This window comes from Erpetoichthys calabaricus, chromosome 2 (assembly GCF_900747795.2).
Source record: "Erpetoichthys calabaricus chromosome 2, fErpCal1.3, whole genome shotgun sequence".
NCBI lineage: Eukaryota > Metazoa > Chordata > Cladistia > Polypteriformes > Polypteridae > Erpetoichthys > Erpetoichthys calabaricus.
The window spans coordinates 130,455,291-130,481,159 of NC_041395.2; the positions used below are offsets into that span (position 1 = coordinate 130,455,291).

Sequence of the window (25,869 nt, forward strand, 5' to 3'; positions counted from 1 at the left end):
AGTGTGTCCAGTGAACAAATCCACATAAAATAAAGTGATAGGAGTGATCAAAAAATAAAAATAGAAAAATAAAAGTAGAAAAGTACACATACACATACAGTCATACACGGAGCTGCTGAAAAGGCTGCCAGTCTCGGCGGCGCCGGATGTATAAATTTTTTTGTGTCACAATGTGATGACAGTCATCCTTCCATTGGTGGCGTTCTTGGCACCATTGCAACCTCAGATGCCTTTGGTTGCGGGTCAAGGATATCCAAAGCAAATGGTGGTGTTTGAGAAAGTCCTACTGTTGCAAATAGAACTGAACAGTGCATGTGGACACCCATCGACATGTGGCAAATCCCAGCTTTTGGGCTTGGGTCTGTAATATAGCTGTTTGATCCATCCCTGCTATGCACATGAGATGTTTGTCCTCCCATTTGTTTTGTGTCACGATGCTGTAGATCTCTTACTTCATAAAGTCAGGCTCTCCTCTACCAGCTGATGCTATACTCCTGCCATTGTACTCACATTCCATCTAATATAAATGCTGATGTCAGAGAAAGATCATCTGCCTTCCCGCACTCTCATAATTTTCCTTCACTCAAAGTGCTGAACATACTGTATGTCTTTTCACTGGGGCGTGCTTGCTGCCTACGAGTACATTAACTGCCAGAAGTCACTCAGTGAGCTTCCTTTGTCAGACACCTTTTATACCCAATGTGGGAAAGTTCAGGGGGCATAGCTCACACACATCACTTGCATATGTGCTGTTTGTAATCATTTTCATACTCTACCATGGTTTACCAATCCTGCAAGTTTTAGACCAATATGCCACAATTTTCCCATTGTTGCACTTTTAATGGGCAGCAAATATACATTTTTTTTAACAATTCTAGCACAAACAAAACATAAAGTGTGTAAACTCTGGGAGAATGTGCTTTAATTAAATCTCGTCAAGACACTTTAGTGGCACTGAAATTAAAGAAACCTGTAGATCAAGAAGTACTTAATCTACTGTTTTGGGGCATTGGAATAATCCAAATTACTACTTCATTATCTGTTTGCTATTTAGACTGCCTTTGTAATGGTACAGTAAATAGTCTGCAATCGAAGTTTTAACAAGTAACTCAGTCTAGGTCATGGGCTTTATCTCATGCTACATATTTAAACTCTGAAATTACAGAATCAACAGTTATTGAAATATTTGCAGTAGATGGAATATCCCCTGTATTATTTATTGTCTTTGTCTATTCTGAAATTAAATAATTGGTACTATATCTGCAAAAGAGAATTTAATGGTGAATTTAATTAGGATTGGAAAAGGGATGGCTAGAGAGAAATGCATTATTAACAGTTCTGTTGCTCTCAGTACATTTTGAAACATGTCTATTAACTGAAGCCAACCCTGCCATTGTCTATACTTGAGTAAGTCAGTGCCAAAGTTTTACATCTCTTTGTTTTCTCTCTCATCTCTGAGGAATCAGGTGATGTCTATATAAGGGAGGTTCATAAATCATTGCATTATAAGTTTTGTATTCTCTAACTATGACACAAATTAAATATGTTGCAGCCCTCCTGAGCTTAACTGTTCTTTTTCGTTCTTCTGTGCAACTAATATGCAAAATACAAGAAACATTTCAACTTAATGGATTATATAAGAAAGGAGACATTATGTTAGGTGGAATTTTTATAGTCAACTTCAAAACAATAGCTCCAGATCTTTCTTTCAATTTAAAACCTGATCAGTGGAGATGTGATGGGTGAGTATTACATATTTATTTGTGTGTTAAAGTGGGTACCGAATATATTTAATTTTGTTCACCTATATGATGAAAGTTTAAATGAAAATATAAATTAAAATGTAAAAAAAATATTTTCAATAGGCAATTGATTCATCTAGTTATAAGTTATATATGAAAATGATGAACTAAAGATGAACTAAAGTGAACTGCAGTGATACATTTATAATTATACTGTATACTAAAGCATGGAAACATATCATGGGGTAAGTCCGAAATCCTGCGGCACCCACAGTGGTGTACCGGTTGCGTGGCCAACTGCCTCCTCCAGACACCAGCTAGGGATCAGAGAAAGACAGAGAGAGAAATGATCTGTTCTAGTTTGTACAGCATACGTCAAAACTCACTGAAATTGTTCTTCCCTACAGTTTTGAGATCTCAATATTTCACTGGGCTCAGACAATGGTGTTTGCAATCGAGGAAATAAACAGAAATCCAAATCTTCTTCCTAATATAACACTGGGCTACAGGCTATATGATAATTGCAATAATTTACTTATTGGCCTCAGAGCAACAACCTCTTTGATCAGTGGAGATGATGAGATTGTAACAGATTTAAGCTGTAAAGGGCTTCCACCTGTCATTGCAATTGTTGGAGATCCTGTGTCAACACATTCCATCGCAATGTCAAGAATATTAAGCCATTTCCATGTTCCAATGGTAAAGTTTTTTAAAGTTGACTATGAAGTGTAACCTTTATACAGGTTATTTTAAAGTGTACCCTCTTAAGCCAATGAATGTTCATAGATAATAAAAAAAATGGTCATTGATGAAATATATAAACATTTTCCAATATATAAAGTTTAAAGATGTAGTAGATTTTATAAAAGTGCTGTTGAAACAGCATAATTATATTTAATAAGGCTATGAAAAAGTTGTTTGGTCCAGTTTCTAATGTAAGAAGCAACAATTTAAACATAATAATGTCTATTAAAATTTCATGAGTGAATTTGTTTGGATGAATTTACAAAAATGTCAACCATTTCAACTGTAAAAATGAAACCATCACAATTAAAAGTCTATATTTACTGTGCTTAAACAAAATGCTATAATATATGTAAATCACATATTACATATAATTACACTCATTCAGGTATGTACTGTATAATACTTAAAATCAACCAAGCTTATACAAAAATCATGATACATGTTTGATATGAAATATTAATTATAATGCTCATAATAACACTTGTATTAGTTATTCAATGATACTGTCTCAAAATGATTGTAATCAGATATAATTCCTGGCCAGGGTGCACTTTGTTGGGGTTTACATGTTCTGTGTGTATTTGAATGGATTTCTTCCCAAAGACGTGTTGTTAAACTGTTTGGCAAAACTAATTATGCCAAGTGAATGTCCTTGTAAGACTTGGTTCTTGCCATCTCTGCTATAATACTCAGTTTCTGGATTCCCAGAAGTTTAAGTCCTGGAAGGATAACTGCAGTGTGAGAGAAAGACATATACTGAATGTTAAAAGTTGTGTTTTTTTATTATTTTTTTTTAGGAACAGAGGCATAACACCTACCATGTAACAAAGAATAAAATTACATATTGCATGATTCAGTAACTGATTTTCCTCTTTTCAGCTTATTTCATTGCATATTCATCAGAAAGAAACTTGTGTGGATAAATATTTACCAATCTCTTATGATGGCAAGCATTTGCAAAAGATGGATTCTAGTATTACTCTGAACTGTATTAATTTCCTGCATATTTGTTAAATTATCTATCTACAGTATCTGTCTATCCATCCATCCATCCATCCATTTTCCAACCCGCCGAATCCAAACACAGGGTCACGGGGGTCTGCTGGAGCCAATCCCAGCCAACACAGGGCACAAGGCAGGAACCAATCCTGGGCAGGGTGCCAACAGTATCTATCTATCCATCCATTATCCAACCTACTATATCCTAACGACAGGGTCACGGGAGTCTGCTGGAGCTAATCCCAGCCAACACAGGGCGCAATGCAGGAAACAAACTCCGGGCAGGACGCCAGCCCAACGCAGTCTATCTATCTAATATTTGTCATTTTGCTTTTTTATTTCAGGTAAGCTATTATGCCTCATGTTCCTGTTTAAGTAACAGAAAGGAGTATCCATCATTTTTTCGAACAATCCCTAGTGACAACTTCCAAGTAAAAGCTATGATTGAAATAATTAAACATTACAGATGGACTTGGATAGGTTCGATAGCAACTGATGATGACTACGGGCAGTATGCTATTAAAACATTCAACGAGGAAGTAAAGAAATTTGGCTGCATTTCTTTTTCAGAAACGATCCCCAAAGTAAATGAAAAAGTGAAGGTTCTTCAAATAGTTAACATAATTAAGCAATCAACAGCAAAAGTCATTGTTGTGTTTTCTTCAGAAGCAGTATTACTCTCCTTAATAAAAGAAATTGTTAATCAAAATGTCACTGGCAGGCAGTGGATTGCGAGTGAATCGTGGAGCACTTCTGCAGTGTTTGCTGTCAAGGAGAACTTTCATTCTTTTGGGGGCACAATAGGCATTGCAATTCGAAGTGGAGAAATTCCAGGGCTGAAGCCTTTTCTCCTCCAAGTTCATCCTAACTCTGACCCCAATAACAGTTTGTTGAACCTCTTCTGGGAAAAAATGTTTGGCTGTAAATTACAGGAGAATACCAATCAAAACAATGAGACCTCTGCACGTTACATTAAACAATGCACTGGGCAAGAAAATCTAAAAGACACACAAACTGCATACAGCGAAATTTCAAATTTAAGGGCTGGATACAACATTTACAAAGCAGTATATGCCATTGCACATTCCCTTCATGATCTTATATCTTGCAAAAGTGGACAAGGGCCTTTTGAAAATAACAGTTGTGCAGATATCAAAAATGTTCAACCATGGCAGGTAAGAGACAAATTTAACGTAACACCTTAATAACTGCTTCAAGTGGGCAGAAAGGAAGGAAAGATTTCACAGAAGTTAAAATGCTGATTTTGAACACAGTATAATATGACAGCACTCGAAGTTACCTTACAGTATTTTGGACTGCATTCTATTCTGTTATTCTTGTAATGCACATAGTGATGTTTCTGAAAAGTGCTACTTTACTATATAACAAAGTTTGATTAATATTCAGTGAATATAATTTACAATAAAAGGTTTGCTATGATGTATAACTTGATTATTTAAAAAATGTCATTAAAACATTTATCTTACTGAATAAAACTTAATGACATGTAATGCTTTCCTTGTTCATTTTAAAAAGCTGCAGCATTTGCAACATGATTAAAAGACACATTAAGACATAGTAAGAAATTAATACATTGTTACTTTACACTATACTAAAATTAAAACTGCTCAATACTTGCTGAGATTTTGTTATTTTTTATATTTATCAGTGCTCTGTTTTAAAAGGTCAAAATATGTGTTAAATATAGGCCAAAAGAGCATGTTAAAGATGGCTGGAAATACTATTGCTTCTACTGAGCCTAAGCAGTATATTAATAATAAAAAGTATGGTATGCATTTTCAAATCTGCTTTGGCCAATTTAGAGCTACAAGGAATCCATGATTAACCAAGCAGTATCCATTTAAAGTTGGACATTTTGATTAACAAAACATTGTTTTACGTGTCAATTCATCCTAGGGCATATTCACACACAAACACACATTTACACATATTGCCCCAAGTTTACAGTTGCCCAAGTGACTCCACACAAATGTCTTTGACATGCAAATTGAACTACCCAGAGAAGTATTTTCTTAAGATCAGCTAACTATCTGTGTCATGATTTCATGTTTTTTCTAAATATATTGGGTTTTCTAAGTGCTCCAGTTTCCCCCTTCATCTCTAGATATATAAGGTATGGCGAATCTAAACTGGCATGTAGTGACTAACTGCAGCAGGCTGTACGAGTGTGCCCATCCATGATTGGTCCATTGTTCCTGTTGTCATTGGGAGAGGCTCTTACCTTTTGTAACACTGTACTGGAAGAAGTGTGTTCAAAAAAGTATTGGATGGATGCATATTTATTATCATAATTTTATAAAATATACTGTTTCCAAATTTAAAACTGCCTGCATTATTTTGTAAACCAAATTTTAATTAAAAACATCCTACTCTAAGCAACACTGTATTGTTATTAAAGGTTAAAATTTGTAACCGTTTGAAAAAAAAAATGCACTTTTATTAAGTACATGTAGTATTAATTGTATATACAAACTTTTTAGCTTCTTCATTACCTGAAGAGAGTAAACTTTACTAATCATTTAGGAGAAAAAGTGTCATTTGATGAAAATGGAGAGCCTCCTGCTCTTTATGACATTGTAAACTGGCAACCAACTGATGATGGAAGTGTTAAAGTTAAAACCATTGGAATTTTTGATGAATCAGCAGGACCAGGAAAAGAACTTAGTCTTAATACACAAGAAATGTATTGGAATTCTGGGACAGAAGAAGTAAGTAAAATCAAGAATAATTGATATGAACTATGAAACATTAAATACTGTACATTATATGGAAACAGTGGCTAATTTTCAGCATGGAATGCTTTCTGTGTTACATGGGTTTTCTATGAAAGTCAAAAAAGGGGCCATGTGGTTGCATGTGGTTCTGTCTGTTTGAGATCATTAAAGGACCATCCCTTGCAGGGTGCACTCCCGATGCGAGCCATATCTGGTGCATTCCATGCTGCCATCTTACTCAGTTGGTCTAAAAGATACAGTATAATTCAAATTCAAGTGTACTATATAGAGCAAGTATATGCTACATGGTCCTGTAAAACCCCCACAGATTATATCAAATCATGCTCAGTGTGTGGTGCAGTTGGAGTTATTTATTATACTGATAAATGATCTGTGTAAATGATTAGCATTTATTGATTAAGCTTAGTCCAGTTAGTTACTTTAATTAAAAATAGTTAATTATAAAAGAAATCTGTTTCCTGACATTGTACCTGATGTTGTCAGAATAGACCGCGGCTTATTGGGATCCTGACTCTAATTAAAAATAATGTTTTTTTAAATTAATTAATTAATATTTTATGTTTTTAAAATAATTTACACTCTAAAGTTACATCATGCTGTACTATAGTTCAAAAATTTCAGGACTTTAGTTACCTTTGAATTAGTGTGATCAATGTTCAAGTTATTCCTCTTTTCATCTACTTTATAAATTGCATCTCTTGGTTTCTTTCAGATTCCAGAATCTGAATGCAGTAAAAGTTGTCAACCTGGTACCAGAAAAGCCACCAGAAAGGGACAGCCAATGTGTTGTTTTGATTGTATACCATGTGCAGAGGGAGAAATTAGCAATCAAACAGGTACAGACCACCACTAGTGATAAATATGGAATACTGTATACTCGTACACAGATCAAGGGATAAACAAATAACCCTTTTCTATGTGAAGATGCTGCATCAAAAATGGGTTTAGAAACCCTTTTTTTCTTTTCTGTGTTCTTCTCTGGCCTAGGAATAATATACAGTACACACATTTATAGTGCCATAGCAAAATATAATGAAATTGCATAAATGTTTAGGTTTTATGAGATATAAGCAAATATGCTTACCATATATGGATGTCGTCTTCAGTGCTTATATGCTAAAAACATTTTAGATTATGCCTGTTTTATAACTTACTGCATTTATGTTTATTAACAGCAATGAAAAAATACTGTTCTAAAAGAATTTTCAATGTTTATTCTTATAGATGCCATAGAATGTATCAGATGCTTGACAGAGTTCTGGTCCAATCGGGATAGGAGTCAATGTGTGCTGAAGGAAATTGAATTTCTCTCTTATGATGATGCCATGGGAATCACTTTAACAGCTACTGCATGTTTTGGAGCTTGTCTATCACTTGGTGTCCTGTCAGTTTTTTTGCATTACAGAAACACTCCAGTGGTAAAAGCAAACAATTCTGAGCTGAGCTTTCTTTTGCTGGTGTCTTTAACTTTGTGCTTCCTCTGTGCTTTATGTTTTATTGGAGAACCCACCTATGTGACTTGCATGTTGAGACATGTTGTGTTTGGGGTCAGCTTTGCTCTTTGTATTTCTTGTATTCTTGTAAAAACCATTGTAGTCATAATTGCATTTAAAGCCACGTTGCCTGGTAATAATTTGATGAAATGGTTTGGTATAGCTCAACAGAGGGGTACAGTTTTTATCTTGGCTTTTATTCAAGCACTAATATGTCTAATGTGGCTGACAACAGCCCCTCCTTTCCCCACTAAAAACACAAAATATCAAAATTCAAAAGTTATATTTGAGTGTGACCTGGGATCAGTAACAGGATTCAGCTGCCTTTTAGGATATATTGGCTTGCTTGCTGCCATTTGTTTCATGATTGCCTTTTTAGCAAGAAATCTTCCAGATAATTTTAACGAAGCCAAGTTTATCACTTTTAGCATGTTAATTTTTTGTGCTGTCTGGCTAACTTTCATACCCGCCTATATAAGCTCTCCAGGGAAACATACAGTAGCTGTGGAAATATTTGCCATTTTGGCTTCAAGCTTTGGTGTTCTTATTGCAATATTTGCTCCAAAATGTTATATCATTTTGATTAAACCAGAGTTAAACACAAAGAAGGCCCTAATGAATAGAGGAGCTCCAGACAAATAGCTGGATAGAAAAGTTAAATAAACAAAAAAATCCTTTCTATTTTCAAAATACACTTATTTCACTACAGTGTCATGAGGAGGCAAAAGCAGCAAAACTTCCTAGTTTCTCCAAAAAAACTCAATTGCCAGCATCTAAAATTACACTTACTACATCAGCATTCTGCACTCTTCTCACAAATTTTCTACAAAGATTACGTATGCTACCTGCAGACTTCCCTTCACACTACTATATTGTTTACACATGCAGTTCCTGTGCAGTGGCCTATGTTACTTTCAATACCTTTACCACTCAAATTGCACACCAATACACCCACTTCTTCCATTCATACTTACCTGTCACCTCCACCTATCACTTGGTCTCTGCTTGCACTTGCATTTAGCTTCAAGCCTTTCACTTCCAAAGTAGCAATCCATGCCCTCTCTGGTTAATGCATTATTTAATATAATGAAAAGCAATGAACACAGAATAAATTACTGCAAAATCAAAACATTCACTATCCCCAACTGTTCCCATCATCAGAGACACCACTTCCCCTCACATAACATGTAAATGCCCACCTCAACATCTCTCATGGCACCCATTAAAAATCATTCTCCAGATCCTCACATGCGCAATGCAGTTTCTTTCCCTCCGTCTGATGATTTTTCTGTATCTGACTGACAATATAGTTTGTATCTGTTGTTCTCTCACCTAACATGAAACTAAACTGCACTTCACAATAGCAATTAACCTGACAATGTTTGAATTTTTGAAGAAACCATGATATGTGGAGAAAACCCACCTAGGTAGACCCAGGAAGAATTTGAAAACTCCCCACAGATTGAGGCATCATCAACAAACACTACATCACTGAAAATTTCCAATTTTAAGGAATGTAATCAACATAAGGAAATTAACCTGTCAATAACTACTTTTGTCTAAACTTGAGATCTTCTAATAATAACATGATTATTAGTTGAAATATATATATGAGGAAATAAAAATTAAAGTACCGTAAAAGAATGTGAGATGACTAGATCGCAAATTCTTCAATCTGCAATGAAACTCCAGTAGCTTTAAAAAAGTCTATAAAGATTTTGGTATCAGTTTTACTCTTCAACACATTGTTCTTTAAAAAATGTCCAGTATTTCTTAGTTTAGGAGGAACATTAGATTTATGCCAGGATGTGTATATGTAGGAGGTTGAGGAGAAGGGTGTTTTGGTCAATGCCCAAACAAAAAGATTTGCCCAAATACTGTTATTACTTATATGGGTTTACTATTTTGTTATTAAATTATATAAAATATATATATGTTTATTATTTATGCTAATAATTGAATTAATGTTTCAATGAAATAAGACTAATCTATTTAAAAAATAAAGTTTTGGCACGTATGAAGACAAAAGAGAACAGAGAAAAAGAATTGGTGCTTAATTGGTGAATCCTTTTTAATATAATATTTATTTTAAAAATACAGAACATTACAATTGTGTTCTATTCAAATAATAATATAATAGATAAAACCAATAAGAAACAAACCAAAAGAAGATTCAACCCCCACCCAAAAGAAAGAGAAAATGAAGAGTGACATAGGTAAAAAGGGGAAAAAAAAATACTATTTTTATGGTAAAATGTAAAAGAGTCAGTCACAGGACCAGCAGGCTGTTCCTGAAATAATATTAAGAAACTCATGTTTTAGAAAATGTTTCAACATATCCTCTAGGAAAGACTTAGAAATAATATAGAAAGTCACTGTTAACACTAGAATCCCTGAAGCCTACGAAAAAACTCGTAATCCTGGGCCACCATAAATTCCTTTGCACCTCTCCATTAGTGTCTGTTGTTTTGCAAATGTGTCAATCAGCACAAGCAGCAAGCAGCTTGCTATCCCATCCCTCGGGCAAAAAGTTCTCCAAGCTCAAGTCTATTTATCTCGATGTGAGGTGCCTGGAGTTGTATAGGGTAAATAATATATTGTTATTTGGCATACATGCATTTCATGTGTGTTCTGTATAAACAACGATCTGTGTAAATGTAGGATGATTGGAAATGGAAGACAAGTAATGTTGAACACATTGAACAACGCGGGGAGGCTTTGAACTTGTAGTTGCTTTGGTGATGGACAAGCAATCCTCAACAGATGTGTCACTGCATGCTATACATGCTGCATAGTTGCGGAGGGTGTCAAAGGATCTCAACAATCTTGTTACTAGTGAAACATATACACTTAACATCAGGTCTCAGGATTATCAGGAGAAGAGACTGGGTGTCCTGCCGGTCATTAGCAAAAATGTGCATTAAATGCTGTATGCCATACTGTGTTACTGGCAAAAAGTCCATGTTTTTAATTTTTCCTTTAACAGACTGATAGTTTGTATTATCACAAAAGAACACTGCATTTAATATGTATCAGTCTATAAAATTATTTACATATGATCTTTCTTCACCTCTCAATGACAAACATATTTTGAAGCACTGATGATGCAATTTATTTTAAAGAAGCTCATAGTCAAGACTAGCGGAAGAGTTAAAACAACACAAATGACATTTACTAGTCATATACAATGGTGTGTGAAATGTGCGAAGCATTAGCTGCGGTAACAAAAATCTTTACACTGAGCACTTCAGCCTTCCAGGGATTAACAACAATACTCAAATTCAGATGCTGCCCACCATTTCATTCTTATCTAGTGTTTTCCACATTCTTGGTGGTAAAGTGTTGAGCACTTCTCATGTGACTTCTGTTTTCTGTTGGCAGGTGAGATCATTTTAGCTGTTTATAGTCTGAGTACCTAATCTCAACCTCACTTTGGATAGCATTTAACAATAGATTGATTGATTCACATAATTTGGCAGTGTACTAATCATTGCTAATATGATAATTTTGTATTAGTATTCTGATATCATTGGTGAATCAGGAAATTGAAGAGTCATCAAAGATAAAGTGAATCTCAAAAACTGGGTGAATAAAACAAGAAAACATTTTAATCAGAAGCAGCGTGAGGTCAAAACTGGAAGAAGCAACCAAAGTCCAAACTGTTAAAAAGAACTTGTAGTTAAAAAACATACAAAAAAATTATAAATCCTAAATTTTCCGATAATATGAGAATATCCAGAATCTTGGATGCTGTTTGGAGTGTTGTGCCAGCTTAAGTACCACTTAGCTGATGACTCCTGAGGCATGACTTCCAGAATATGCCCTGTAGCAACAAGGTGTCATGAAATAGCAACAGGGGGAGCAGTCGAAAAAAAAGAACAACTCAAAATTGTGGCAACCATGAAGTGAAAACTGCGTCACAAGGAAAATTCAAAACAAAATGATAAACTAAAACTATTCCAAAAATTAACAATTGCATCAAATGAAATTAAAATTGAACATAATTCAAAACTGTCATACAAATAACAAGACCAGAAGAAAAATGAATCAAGCTCTTTAAAATAAATCCAAGGAACAATCAAAAACTTGAATTTATGATAATCAACAAACTTCAAATTTTATCCAAGTCTATTTTGATCTATACTGATCAGAAGCCTATTCCTGTGTAAGAGTAAATACAGAATTTACTGTAAAATATGCAGAAAAAAAAATAGAGTCGTATGAATTAACTAGCTCTGAAAGCTTTTGCCCACTGCATTTTGGTAGCTAAGGAGGTTCTTAAAACTATATTAATTATTAACTTTTGATGAACTCTGTATAATATAATTGAGCCATCCGGCCCCAACACTCCCTTCCAAGCAGTAGGTGTCCCTATACTCGAGAGCAGCAATAGCTGTTAAAATGGCAGGCATCTAGTAAGGTGCCTGTAATTTTTTTTTGAGACTCTTTACGTACAGTACATTTAGAGGCCTAAGGGGAAATTTCTAGTTTTCTTAAACAAACTCACTATGTCAACAACAGTTCAAGCACATGAAACTAACAACAACAGGACAGTGTTTAAATATGCAAAAATTCCTTCTCATTTGTTATTGTATTTTAATGTTAATTACCTAAAATAATCATTCTCTGGCCTAGCCACAATAATGAGATAAAATTCCTTTACCCAGGGATTTCTTATACTATATTGGACTCTCTCTCTTCTGTTTCTTATCATCTAATGATAATTCCTCCCTCAATTCAGGATATATAAATATGCATGATTGTAATGGTTTTGTTTATTTTTGCACACATTTTAATGGCACTAACTTGTGGTTACAAATATTCTAAAGCATTTCTTGTAAAAGCAACTATTACAAGTTAAATTTGAATAATGATAACCTTCCAATTATATGAAATGATTGATAATCTAAGAACTTTCCCATCTACTAAAACTATAAATTAATCATGATAGTCATTACTTTATAAGTTTAACAATAACTATTCTGTAGGGCCCTTGAGAAGGCCCATAAAGTGAAAATTGCTCCACACTGCAAAAAAAAAAAATGTTAAATTTATGGTAAAGTACTGGCAGCTGTGGTTGCCAGAATTTTACCGCAAAAAAGAAGGTGACAATATTTTTAGGTCTACAGTATAACTTTGTAGTAAATAACTTTTTTTCTTTACATCACATTCTAACAGAAGGAAATGTGTAACCATAACCTGAAATCCATTCACTATAATAAATATCCCAGCCAGCACAGGGCTCAAGGCAGGAACAAATCCCAGGCAGGGCTCCAGCCCACCACAGGACACACACACACCCACACACCAAGCACACACTAGGGACAATATAGGATCATCAAATGACCATCAGTAAACCATTAGAAAATATTGTCAGGATCAAACACCAGTACCCAGTTTGCATCAGTAAAGTAATAACAATGAGTAACAATCATGTATCATTTAGTTATACACACTGAAAGGAATTCAGTGTTTAAGGAAGTTATGGCACATTTTCTGGTGGAGAAGTAAAGTTTGCATTTGTGGTGTATGGTGTCTTACAGGTGTGCCACCTTATCGAATACCACCATAAATCAGCTTCCATAACCTCAAAAAACCTTCAGCATGCAGGGAAAAATAAGTGCTAACTTTGTTTAAGTTTTTTCCCTACTGATAAAAGGTATGTGGTTCACCAGGAAAAATATGGTAAAAGGGGCGTTTCCTTATGCAAATATTGTAACTTCAATGTTACTGAAACAGTCCTTTACTGTTCTACGTTTTACAGTTGTTTACGTTCGCTATTTAACAGTTTTACACTGTAAAATTAACAGCGATTTTTTCAGTATAACTGTAAGTAAATACTATGTAGCATATTTTGAAGGTAGAAAAATATTGCTTTTACAGAACTTGGCTGTAAAAAATAATGAAATGTATTGTTTAACACTAGAATTCCTGAAGCCTATGAAACAACTGGTAACCCCAGCCAACCTTAAATCCCTTCACACCTCTCCTTCAGTGTCTTTTGTTTTGTAAATGAGTCGATCATGACATGCAGCAAGCAGCCTGCTGTTCCATCCCCGACCTTGACAGTGCTCAGCTCATGGGCAGAAACTTCTCTCAGCTCAAGCCAAGGCTCCTTATCTGCGTGTGAGATCTGGAGTTGTATGGGGTAAATAATACAATATATTGTTATTTGGAATACATGCATTTCATGTGTCTACAAAGATCTGGGTAAGTGTAGGATGAAAGGAAATGTGAGAAATGCAAGAAATACTGAATACGTACCTAAAGCAGAAACTTTTTCCATGTTATACTAATAATGACAAGAAGTGTACATTTGTGTAACGACTTTAGTTCAAATATCAAATAAACACGTGCGCTTTTATTCAAGAGTTTAACCAAAGAAAAAAAACATTTCATTTACATGTACAGTAGCTGTCAATGAGTTAAAAACCCAAGCTCAAATGTCAATTGACAGGGAGCTTACATGTATTCTTGAATGGTACAGAGGTAAGAACTGCTGCCTTATAACCCAATGAGCAAATGTGTTTTTGCATAGGCTTCAGGAATTCTTGTGTTAAGACACAAAGGTAATTTTCAGTAGAACATAAGGTAGCTTTCCCTTTTTTCAAAAAAGTTTTTTACTTTCACCATTTACAGTATTTTTGCCATTTAAATTTACCAACATTTTTTACAGTGCGGGGGTGCTGTACAGTGGCTGACTCTGTTTTCTAAACCCCAAAGAGTATTAACAAAGTAATTCAGATCAAATCAAAATAAATATAAAAAAATGCAGTTTATATCAGTTTAAATAGTCATTAAAATTTTTCTTGTTAATGCTGTATATATTGAATACAGACATATGGGTTTGTGTGAAAATAACTTTGCGGTATTTTGTGCTGTATGAAGTGTATTTTAGCAGAGCAGTTCAGTGAATACATGCTTTGATCTTAAATTTCCTTTTGAATATGAACAAATGACTCTTAGTAAAAAGCCTGAAGGAAAAAATACAGCAGTCAAATTGACCTGCCATTTCTAAATATAAAATACTGTGATATTATAAAAAAAATCATTGGAAAAAATGCACAGAGTGCCTAGAGATTTAAGTAAAAGTGATCCTTTACTCAAGTGAATGTTTTTTCTGTAATAATGTGTGCATGCACCAAAAGCTTCAAGTATAAAATCTCCAAGGGTTCACGTAAGAAGAAGGAATACATGCTGTTTTAAAATCAGCTTTCTGTAAATGATTGTTATTTTATTAAAGTAAAATTCAATAGAGGCATTAACATAAATTTAACAATAAAATGCATTTCCTTCTCTTCCATCAGCTTATGACTTGTTAAATTTATACATCAATACATATGTCAACACAGAATACCTCTTGAGAATTTCAATGTTTGGAATATAAATTGTGTTCCTTGGTACAGAGCAGGAGCATATCTTAAGACTTGTGTGATAATGCTACACTTTTTACTTGCAAGTGGAATACTGTGTTTCCCAGTTTTTTGTCTTCAGGAATCCAAATGCAGAATATGGGAAAGGTTTCAGCTGAATAGCTTATATAAAAAAGGAGATATTATGTTAGGTGGAACGTTCATTGTAAACTTTAAAACAATACCTCCAGACTTAACCTATCGTTCTAAACCCGAAAATTGGAAATGTGATGGGTAAGTTCTTTGTTTCCAGCGATACATTCATGTTTCTCAAATGTATTTTTATTAATGTTCTTTTATCAGACAGCCTATGTTAGACATAACTAGGCAAATCAGCAAACCCAGAGCAGAATGTTTGTTAATATCTAAAATAACTCCTGTACATTATTTTCAACAGTTTTGAGATTTCTGTTTTCCAACGGGCCCAGGCAATGATCTTTGCAATTGAGGAAATTAACAAAAACCAGACTTTTTTACCAAACATAACATTAGGCTACAGATTATATGATGACTGTAACAATGTACTTGTCGGTCTTAGAGCTACTATAGCATTGACTGGTGGCCTTGAAGAAGACATCACTGATTATAACTGCAAGGAATATCCTCCTGTTCTGGCAATAGTTGGAGATCCATTGTCTTCACATTCCATAGCCACATCAAGGATCTTAAGTGTTTTTCAGATCCCCATGGTAGGTTAATGCCAAAAAAAAGTGAAATTCAGTGGTGCAATGAATGTCACATGGTGGACATAAATGCTTTTCTTTTGCATAAACTTTACATAATTAAAATAGTAGAGACTACTAGGTATGTAAAAAAATATGTAAAAATGCTGTCTTTTTTTAGGTCAGTTATTTTGCTACATGTTCCTGCTTAAGCAATAAACAAGATTATCCAACATTTTTCAGGACAATTCCAAGTGATACTTTCCAAGTAAAAGCTATTGTTCAAATAATTAAACATTATGGATGGACTTGGATTGGCGCTATTGCAACAGATGATGACTACGGGCAGAATGCTCTCAAGGACTTTATTAAAGAAATACAAACGATTGGCTGTATTGCATTTACAGAAACAATCCCCATTGTTAACGAGAAGGTAACATTTCTTAAGATTGTCTCTACTATTAAGAAATCAAGTGCAAATGTCATTGTTGTGTTTTCATCTGAAGAAGAATTAAGTGCTTTGGTTAAAGAAGTTGTCCAGCAAAACATCACAGGAAAGCAATGGATTGCAAGTGAATCATGGAGTACATCAGCAGTCCTAGCTGTCAAGGAGAACTTTGTTTCCTTTGGTGGCACAATAGGCATTGCGATCCGCAAAGGAGAAATCCCAGGTCTTAAGAACTTTCTCCAACAAAGTTATCCTAATTTTAATTCACAAAATAATCTAATGGTTGAATTCTGGGAAACTTTATTTCAATGCAAATTTCAAAATGCCACAAATCAAAATAACTTTTCTTCCAGAGTGTGCTCAGGATCAGAGGATATCAAAACAACAAAAACAGCCTATAATGATGTAACTGATTTAAGGTCTCCTTATACTGTGTACAAAGCAGTATATGCCATAGCACATTCACTTCATGACCTGACGGCATGTAAAACTGGTGAGGGGCCATTTCTTAACAACTCCTGTGCCAACATCCGAAATGTTCAACCATGGCAGGTAAGGCAAAATATAAGTAAATTAACAAATGCAATTCAACTAGTTAACAAAAGGTTTATAAGCAAAAATTATTGTAGCCAATACCCTTTTATGCAAAGCTAAAAGTGGACAAAAGTATTTATCTACTCCTTAAATACTTAATCTTTAGCAAGCAGGAGGTCTCACATTACTAAAATCAGATTTTGAAAATCTGATGATAAAATAAATTGGGTCAGTTTCATCTGACTCTGCTATGAAACTGTACACAGTAAAAAGAATGTATAACAGTGTTTAAAAATAATTTCTTCACACCAGTTCAAATAAAGACACATTTGCCTCCCATATTTTGGCAATTTGCTTGTACATACTGTATAAAACTTGCTTTACAGCATAATGAGCAAAGATAGCTTAATATGAATAATTAGCAGTTTTTGTGAACTGTCATAATTCATGCATAATTAACTTAGAAATACTGCATTAAACATTTGAAAAATGGCTTAACGAGTCCAGAACTACCAGAATAAAAATAAATTAGCTAAAGAAAATTTTCAATTAATTGTACCATCTGTTCATTGTGCCAATCTGTCCATTAAAATAGCAATTTAGTGTTAAGATTTTTTTAAATCATGTTTTGATGAGGAAGGTGCATCTAAAGAGTTGGGAACAGGAAACATAAGCTTGCAATCATTTACGTAAGATTAAGATGGGAGAAAGAAACTTTACACACTGCTGTATTCTATTCCTGATCTACTACTGACAGACTGAAATCCTGCACAATGAAACCCTGATGTGTATGAAAAGAAAATGAAAAACACATATCTCAGCTCCAAAATGACTATTATACATATGCACCGTTTTTAAAAAGAGGATACCATTCTATTCTTCTTTGCCAATAGAAGATTTTTGGTTTGTTGAGAAAGAGTCATTTTACTCTTGTTTACTAGTGTTCGTTCATGAAGTACTGTATTTAGCAAAAATGCTGTTAATGGAATACAGGAAGACACAGAAGCTAGCATTTGCTCATAAATTATAGTTATGTGTTGTCGGTTAAACTCCCGGCTTTGTTTTAAAAATATTAATCAGAATAAGCAATAGTGATAAAATAAAAGAGACAAAAGAAGCCAGCTATTGTTCTGTAGACGCTGGGTAAGACACATGACACTATCATGGCAATTCAAAATGTGAAGCTTTACAAATATTATATACTGTACATGTAAACACAGGGCTGTTTTCTGCCTTTTGCCCAGTGCTGACAGAATAAGCTCTGGCCCACCATGAATCTGAAGTGGATCGTGCATGTTTAAGAACGTTAGTTAGTTATGGTAAACATGCTGATGAATGGTGCTGTGTGGAAGATATAATTAAATGGACTACCTGAGTGCCCATCCCGATCTACTGTATATGCTAGTGAAAATAAAATGAACTGTAGTGTCCTCTTATAGAAGTCAGTGAATATGTTATATTTTGCTTCTATATTATGCTAATATGAAAAGGTTATTATTAAATATGTGTTAAAAAGCTATATAAGGAAGCCTGTATATTTTTTTACTTAAGTGACCTATTGTTATGGTTGTATTGTTTACACCACTACAGTTTCTGTGAGCCAGAGCTTTAGCATGCAGAGCATTCATATTCAGCCACAGTGCCTAGTACAAGCATTTTATCTTACTGTTTAGCATTAGAAAGTAACAGTTTACAGCAAATACTTAACTTAAGGATACGTATAATTTGTATATGTTGTAAATTAGAGGACCATGCAGCTTTTGTACACGTTTTATTATTCTTATACTGCAGCACCTGACATTATCATAGCCTTGGAAGCTTTAAAGCTTAACACGCAAAATTAAATTTCCACATCTAGACACAGCTATTTTCCACTTATTTTCATGTCAGCTTATACTCCATTATCTTTTAATCAAATGTGTTAATCGTTTATAAAAAATAGTGATTGATTTTCCCACTTTTAAATACCTGTATAACATAAAATTGAAATGTGATTGTTAGTCTGGACTTGGGGAAATTGGGATTATTTAATACTATGATAAGTAATACATAGTTTCCACTTAAATGTCATTACGTAGAAGTACTTAAAGGCCATTTCAACGTTTTTGGGGGATGCTTTTTACATTTGTTTTAGTCTTTTTTCTTCATTCTATTTATTTCTGGTGCTCACTGTGTTACAAGGTGATCATTTCATCAAATATGCCACAGGTAGCATATTCCTATTCCAGGGATGTTGTTGTCATGTATATATTTAATATCTGCAGAAGTCAGTTCACAATTTCTTTGTGTGAGCAAATGCTGACTGCTATCCATCCATCCATTTTCCAACCCGCTGAATCCGAACACAGGGTCATGGGGGTCTGCTGGAGCCAATCCCAGCCAACACAGGGCACAAGGCAGGAACCAATCCCGGGCAGGGTGCCAACCCACCGCAGGACACACACCAAGCACACACTAGGGCCAATTTAGAATCGCCAATCCACCTAACCTGCATGTCTTTGGACTGTGAGAGAAAACCGGAGCGCCCGGAGGAAACCCACGCAGACACGGGGAGAACATGCAAACTCCACGCTGGGAGGACCCGGGAAGCGAACTCGGGTCTCCTAACTGTGAGGCAGCAGCACTACCACTGCACCACCATGCCGCCCTGCTGACTACTAGCTTTTGATTAAAAAAAGAAGCTGAAACTGAAAATTGGGTTTTTAAAGTGAATGCATCATTGTTTGGAATACCAATCAAGGTAGATAGCACTCCAAGAGTGCAGTGGTTAACACTATACTTTAGAATTTGCCATTGAGACTGACTCTTTATAATATCTACTGTTCTGTTAGATTCCCTGTGGTTTCAGCATCCATTCATTACTATCAAATGAGTGTTCCTATTCAGGACATCCATTCAGAAAGATCAGTCCAATGTAGTTGCTTTGTTACACCACTTCAGTAAATTGCAACATCATTTTGGTCAAAAGGAAGAACCCTTCACATCACAATGTATTAGATGTACACTGATTACCACTGTTCATAAGACTAGGTTAAATTTCTTATATTTACAAAGCATACCATGTAAACTTCATAAATTAATGATGAAATTTGTTCTTTCTAATTAGCTTTTGATGTAAACATCCCCCCTAAACTAAATGTTGCAGCTATTGCAAAATAATTGCATACTCATATGGTCCATAAAAATAAAGCCTGCTTCTTTATTATGTACAGTAACTGTCAGACCTGAGATTTCACAAATGAAAAAAAAAGAATTGCTATGCAAATGAAAAACAAATCTGTGACTGAAAATGGAGCATATGAGTGTATGCTTACAAAGTAGGTGAAACTGTATGAGCAATGTTTTATATACAGTATGTGCTTAAAAATGGGGATGAATTTTTGTTTAAGCAAAGTGTATATGTGTGCCAGATTATAACATTGTCCTTAGTGATGATTCATATTTAGCAAATATTCTTTCCTTTTCCTGTAGCTTCTGTATTACTTGAAAAAAGTTAGTTTTGTAAACCATCTTGGGGAAAGAGTAACTTTTGATGAAAATGGGGACCCTCCTGCAATTTATGATATAGTCAACTGGCAGCTAAGCAATGATGAAACAGTGGATATCAAAATTGTTGGCCTTTTCGATGAATCACTAAGGAATGGAAAAGAGCTCTCACTTAATGAAAAAGATATTTTTTGGAACTTTGCTACTGGAACGGTAAACAAAATTTCTTTACTTCCAAATTTTAACATTTTTTTTAGTAAATTTCCTAGACTTTATTTAAATAAAAGATTCAAACTGTTATATCATATAGCAATAATAATGTGATCTATATTGTGTAGCCTAAATGCATACTCAACTTCATATAGTTATTAATTAACATATACTATTGTAAAGTGTTCAGTTCTCTAAAATAAAAACTATTTTAGACTGTAAAGGAAAATGGCATTTCTGTATATACTCGTGGATAAGTTCTCCCGCGGATAAGTCAGGACTTGATTTTACAGTATAATTTCTGGTATTTTATAATGTCGGTGATACAAGTTGAATGCGGAAAACTCGTGCTATTGCTACAAGGGATTATGATATGCTAACGCTGACCTGAGAGAGTAACCACGGAGCACACTACCTTTTTTTTCTATGTGGGTTCAGCAATGCGCTGGACCAGCGTGTGCTCCTAACCCCTCTCTCTCTCTCTCTCTCTCTCTCTCTCTCTATTGTGCCTACGTGACCACACGGTAATACCCGATCTATTCCAAAGCGACATTTGCACTGTTTTGTGTTTTTTTATTCTCACACCCTCATACACCTTTATCATAAGAGCATCCCTTTTCTACGATGGAGCATTCGATCAGAACAAAATATAAAGCTGGTTTTCAATTAAATGTTGTTGAAGTAGCAAATGAAATTGGTAACTGTGCTGCTGCAACAAAATGCGATGCATCTCAGAAACTGGTGTGAGACTGGAGGAAGCAAGAAGATGTAGAAAAAAATATATATATGTATTAAGTGTCGCATTTTTGAACAGGCATATTAGTCGAGGTCTGATTTTATAATCGATTTTTCAGGTTTCAAGACCTGACTTATACGTGAGTATATACGGTGATTTACTCAGAATTAGATATCAAATTACAGTGCAATGTTTTTACTCTGTTGGCTTTTGAGGCACCTGCAAGCTGACCCTAAAGTCACATAGAATAAAAATGATAAAACTACCAAATAAAAAGGGATTTATGAACATAAAATATAATTAAAACAGCATGGAAAATGGAACAGTACACAAAAGGACAAACAGCAAAACCTAAACCTCTGTGCAGCTTAACTATACAAAAGGAGTCACTGATTAAACCTGCAAGGTAGCTGGTCCACTTTCCCAACTGTAATTCAAAGTCTCCTGCTCAACATCCAAATAAGCCAATCTCCTTCTCTTATGCTAGCCTTCATTTTGTTTGCCAATTAAGCTCTTGCCTCTAATGACAAACTCTAAGCTCAATGTTTCTCCAGTTGGAAGAGCTTTTAATCCTGGTCATGGACTATAATTTCTCAATAATCCATCATAAATATTTGCAGATTTTGCAATTACCACTTAAAAGGTCCTAGTGCTAACTGAATAGAGATCCCTCTTTTGACATCATGTGTCCTGTGTGCTTCCCTAGTGTTGTACTGATGAGAACCAGACTGGTTGTCCTCAGCAGTAGCTCTGAAAGAGTATCTTTTAACCTCATCAACGTTATTGCCTGAATCAAAATTATTTAGTCTTGGTCTGTCCCTGGTTTCTACTGTGAGTGACCTTGCTGAGCAGCACAAGTATCACTCACTACAACTGCTAATAATACTACCACAAATACTATTATTATTACTGATTACACCATTAATTTTATACATACATAATATACTGTATAGTTGTTTTCTTTTCTTTTCCAGATTCCAGAATCAGTTTGCAGCAAAAGTTGCCTGCTTGGTACAAGAAAAGCTACCCGCAAAGGGGAACCAATTTGTTGCTTTGATTGCATTCCATGTGCAGATGGAGAAATCAGCAGTCAGAATGGTACAGTTAACCAATTGATCTTAATTTATTGTCCCAAAGTATCATTAAATTGTTCAATAGTTAGCACACTTATGATGATTACTCTGTGTTTAATAACGATAGAGAAAAAAAAAACAGTTTCTTTTTGACTGGTCTTTTAATTTAAGTTTTGACTACAGAACTTTCACCTTTTATAACTTATATGCTTGACATATTTCATTAATGGTCTTTTTATAATTCTGATCCTATACCCACTTTGAAGCAAAGAAATGGCCAGCATAAGCAGTGGGGGTTGATCCCTTGCTGAATTTGTAAGTTTGCTCACTTACAAAGAAATGAACAGTCTGTAATTTTTATGGTTGTTTCATTTTAATGGAGAGAGACAGAATATCAACCAAAAATCCAGAAAAAGCACATTACATAAAAGTTATAAATTGATTTGCATATTGAGAGAAATAAGTATTTGATCCCCTACAACCCAACCAAAATTCTGGCTTCCACAGATTGGCACACAGATTACAATCAATTGATCGATCAATCAATTACAGCTACTCCTGATCTCAACTTGTTATATGTATAAAGCACATCTGTCCATCAAATCAATTTCTTCCATTCCAACCTCTCCACCACCATGGGCATGTACAGGTCCGTCTTAAGTTTGCCAGTGAACAGCTGGGCCTGCACATGTGCCTTCTTGAGCAGGGGGACCTTGCAGGCACTGCAAGATGTCAATCCATTACGGCATAGTGTGTTACCAAAGGTGTTCTTGGCAACTGTAGTCCCAACTGCCTTCAGATCATTAACAAGCTCCTCCCGTGTAGTTTTGGGCTGATCCCTCACCTTTCTCATGGGCATCCTCACCCCATGAGGCAAGATCTTAATTGCAGATCCAGACCGAGGGTGTTTGATGGTCATTTTATATTTCTTCCATTTCCGAATAAATACACCAACAGTTGTCACCTTCTCACAAAGCTTCTTGCTGATGGTCTTGTAGCCCATTCCAGCCTTGTGCAGGTCTACAATCTTGTCCCTGATGTCCTTTGACAGCTCTTTGATCTTGCCCATGATAGTGGAGAAGTTGGAATGGAAGAATTTAATTCTATGGACAGGTGTGCTTTATACACATAATGAAATGAGATCAGGACTATCTGTAATTGATTGACTGGTTAATTGATTGTAATCTGTGTGCCACATGGTCCCACGGCCAATCTGTGGGAGCCAGAATTCTGGCTGGGTTGTCGGGGATCAAATACTTATTTCTCTTAATGATATGCAAATCAATTTATAACTTTTTTGTAATGTGTTTTTTTCTGGATTTTTGGTTGATATCCTGTCTCTGTCCATTAAAATGAAACTATCATGAAATTAGAGACTGTTCCATTTCTTTGTAAGTGAGCAAACTTACAAATTCAGCAGGGGATCAAATACTTATTTTCCCCACTGTATATAATGTAAAAAGCACTATTATCTGAAATAAATGCAGAATGCATATCATTTCAAGTATAAATCATCTAACAATTACCTGAAGGGAAGGACTAAAATGTGTATAAATAACTCTTTTCATCTCTTAGATTCCACAGAATGCTTTAAGTGTCCACCTGACTATTGGTCAAACCTTGAAAGAAGTGAATGCATTCAGAAAGAAATTGAATTTCTTTCATATGATGATGCCATGGGAATAACACTAACGGCAACTTCAGCACTTGGGGCCTGTCTATCACTAAGTGTGCTTGCAATTTTCATCCAACACAGACACACCCCGGTAGTCAAAGCCAACAACTCTGAGCTCAGTTTCCTGTTGCTGGTGTCACTCACACTTTGCTTCCTGTGTGTTTTGTGTTTTATTGGAAAACCTTCAGAAATAACATGCACAATAAGACATGTGGTATTTGGCCTTAGCTTTGCTGTGTGCATATCTTGCATTCTTGTTAAAACTATTGTTGTAATTATGGCCTTTAAGGCTACACTTCCTGGAAATAATATGGTCAAATGGTTTGGTACATCTCAACAGAGAGGAACTGTGTTCTTCACAGCCTTCATTCAATCCATTATATGTTTAATCTGGCTGACAACTGCCCCTCCTCTTCCAAATAAAAACACAAAGTACCAAAATTCCAAAATAATATTTGAATGTCATGTGGGATCTTTGATTGGTTTCAGTTGCCTTTTGGGATATATTGGCTTATTGGCATGCATTTGTTTTCTGTTAGCTTTCCTTGCTAGAAACCTACCAGATACCTTCAATGAGGCCAAATTCATCACATTCAGCATGCTCATCTTCTGTGCGGTCTGGATAACGTTTGTACCTGCTTATATCAGCTCTCCTGGAAAACACACCGTAGCAGTGGAGATATTTGCAATCTTGGCCTCAAGCTTTGGTCTTCTGTTTTCAATCTTTGCTCCCAAATGCTATATCATTCTTCTAAGACCGGAACTCAATACAAAGAAAGCGTTGATGGGGAGAGCAGGTCAAAATAAGTGAATAATTACACCATCTGTACAGTTTGACTGTTTGTAAAATAAATGAAAATATCATAATGAATTTCAAGCAGATTTACAAAATCAGAAGAGTCTTTTGAAAAAGTTGTGTAAAATGATTTTTTAGGCAGAATATATGAAACCTTATTTTATTTTCCACTTTTCAAAGAGACTTTTTTTACAAAAATCTGCTTATAAATGTTTGTATAGAATAGAAAGTTATTATGATGTATTATTCACAGACACATACGCAACACACACAAATAAAGATTTATTTTATGTATTGTGGCTGTAAAGAGGATTTGGAATTTTAAATCCAACTCCTTATCCAGTTGCCCAAGTTTCCTACCAAAACAAAGTCACTTGTCTAATATGTGTTGTTTTCTGTGGTGTAGGAAAGAACCATACAATACTGTAAAATGAAGATTTTTACAATTTTAAGGACTGTAGATTCCGACGTGTCTTTTTTGTGTTTTCCTTGTTGTCATATATTGTATATGTAAGAGCCTTTTGTTAGTTAGGGAGGTTATGCTAAATTGACGGAAGTATTTTCCTAGTAATGTTAAGATGTTTGTTTATATATTAGTGCACAGTTAATGGAAGGTTCCATTATTACCCCTACAAGCTAACTTATTAATGGAACATTCTAATTATTTCTTGTCTTTCTGACTATTTTATTCTATGATCTGCCTTGCAGTTGGTAAGGCACAGAGGAAACCGTTTCAAACCATACTCAACGTACAGAAAGCACTGAACGTACTGAAGTGAAGCCTATGTGCATTTGCCATAGAAAAATAACAGTATGGAACATAACTGAAAGTTTAACATTAGAACCAAACATTGTAAGGAAGCAGAAGAGAAACCTCTTTTCCTTCTCTGCTTTTTATTCTGCATGTGTAATAACTTTTTTCTACATTTGTGTGATTTATTCTTTATTTAAATTTTCGCTAAGCTTTTTTAAATGAACTTTATTGGATTGTTGCACGTTTGACTCCGCTACATCCTACCTTGGCATATATTGAAAGGTACTTATAATTGTGATCATTGTAACTCACTTATTTTTATATTTTTAAACCACACTGCAAAATA

General features: G+C 34.9%; 2 protein-coding genes across 2 annotated transcripts in view; both read left to right on the forward strand.

Annotated features, from left to right (window-relative positions):
- The window catches only part of LOC114669557 (extracellular calcium-sensing receptor-like), a 49,267-nt gene extending 23,834 nt beyond the window's left edge, over positions 1-25,433 (forward strand). The window contains exons 2-7 of the mRNA XM_051922219.1: positions 15,258-15,383; positions 15,547-15,838; positions 15,993-16,811; positions 20,265-20,492; positions 22,200-22,323; positions 23,874-25,433. Coding sequence (XP_051778179.1) covers positions 15,295-15,383; positions 15,547-15,838; positions 15,993-16,811; positions 20,265-20,492; positions 22,200-22,323; positions 23,874-24,784 — 2,463 coding nt within the window. The 5' untranslated portion in view covers positions 15,258-15,294 and the 3' untranslated portion in view covers positions 24,785-25,433. The remainder of the gene's footprint in view (positions 1-15,257; positions 15,384-15,546; positions 15,839-15,992; positions 16,812-20,264; positions 20,493-22,199; positions 22,324-23,873) is intronic.
- LOC114669605 (extracellular calcium-sensing receptor-like) lies at positions 1,537-8,452 on the forward strand. Its single transcript, XM_028825787.2, has 6 exons — positions 1,537-1,742; positions 2,150-2,441; positions 3,833-4,663; positions 5,990-6,217; positions 6,957-7,080; positions 7,469-8,452. Exons 1-6 carry the CDS (start codon positions 1,654-1,656, stop codon positions 8,377-8,379), a joined length of 2,475 nt encoding a protein of 824 aa, XP_028681620.1. The 5' UTR covers positions 1,537-1,653; the 3' UTR covers positions 8,380-8,452.
- Positions 25,434-25,869: the final 436 nt, after the last annotated feature.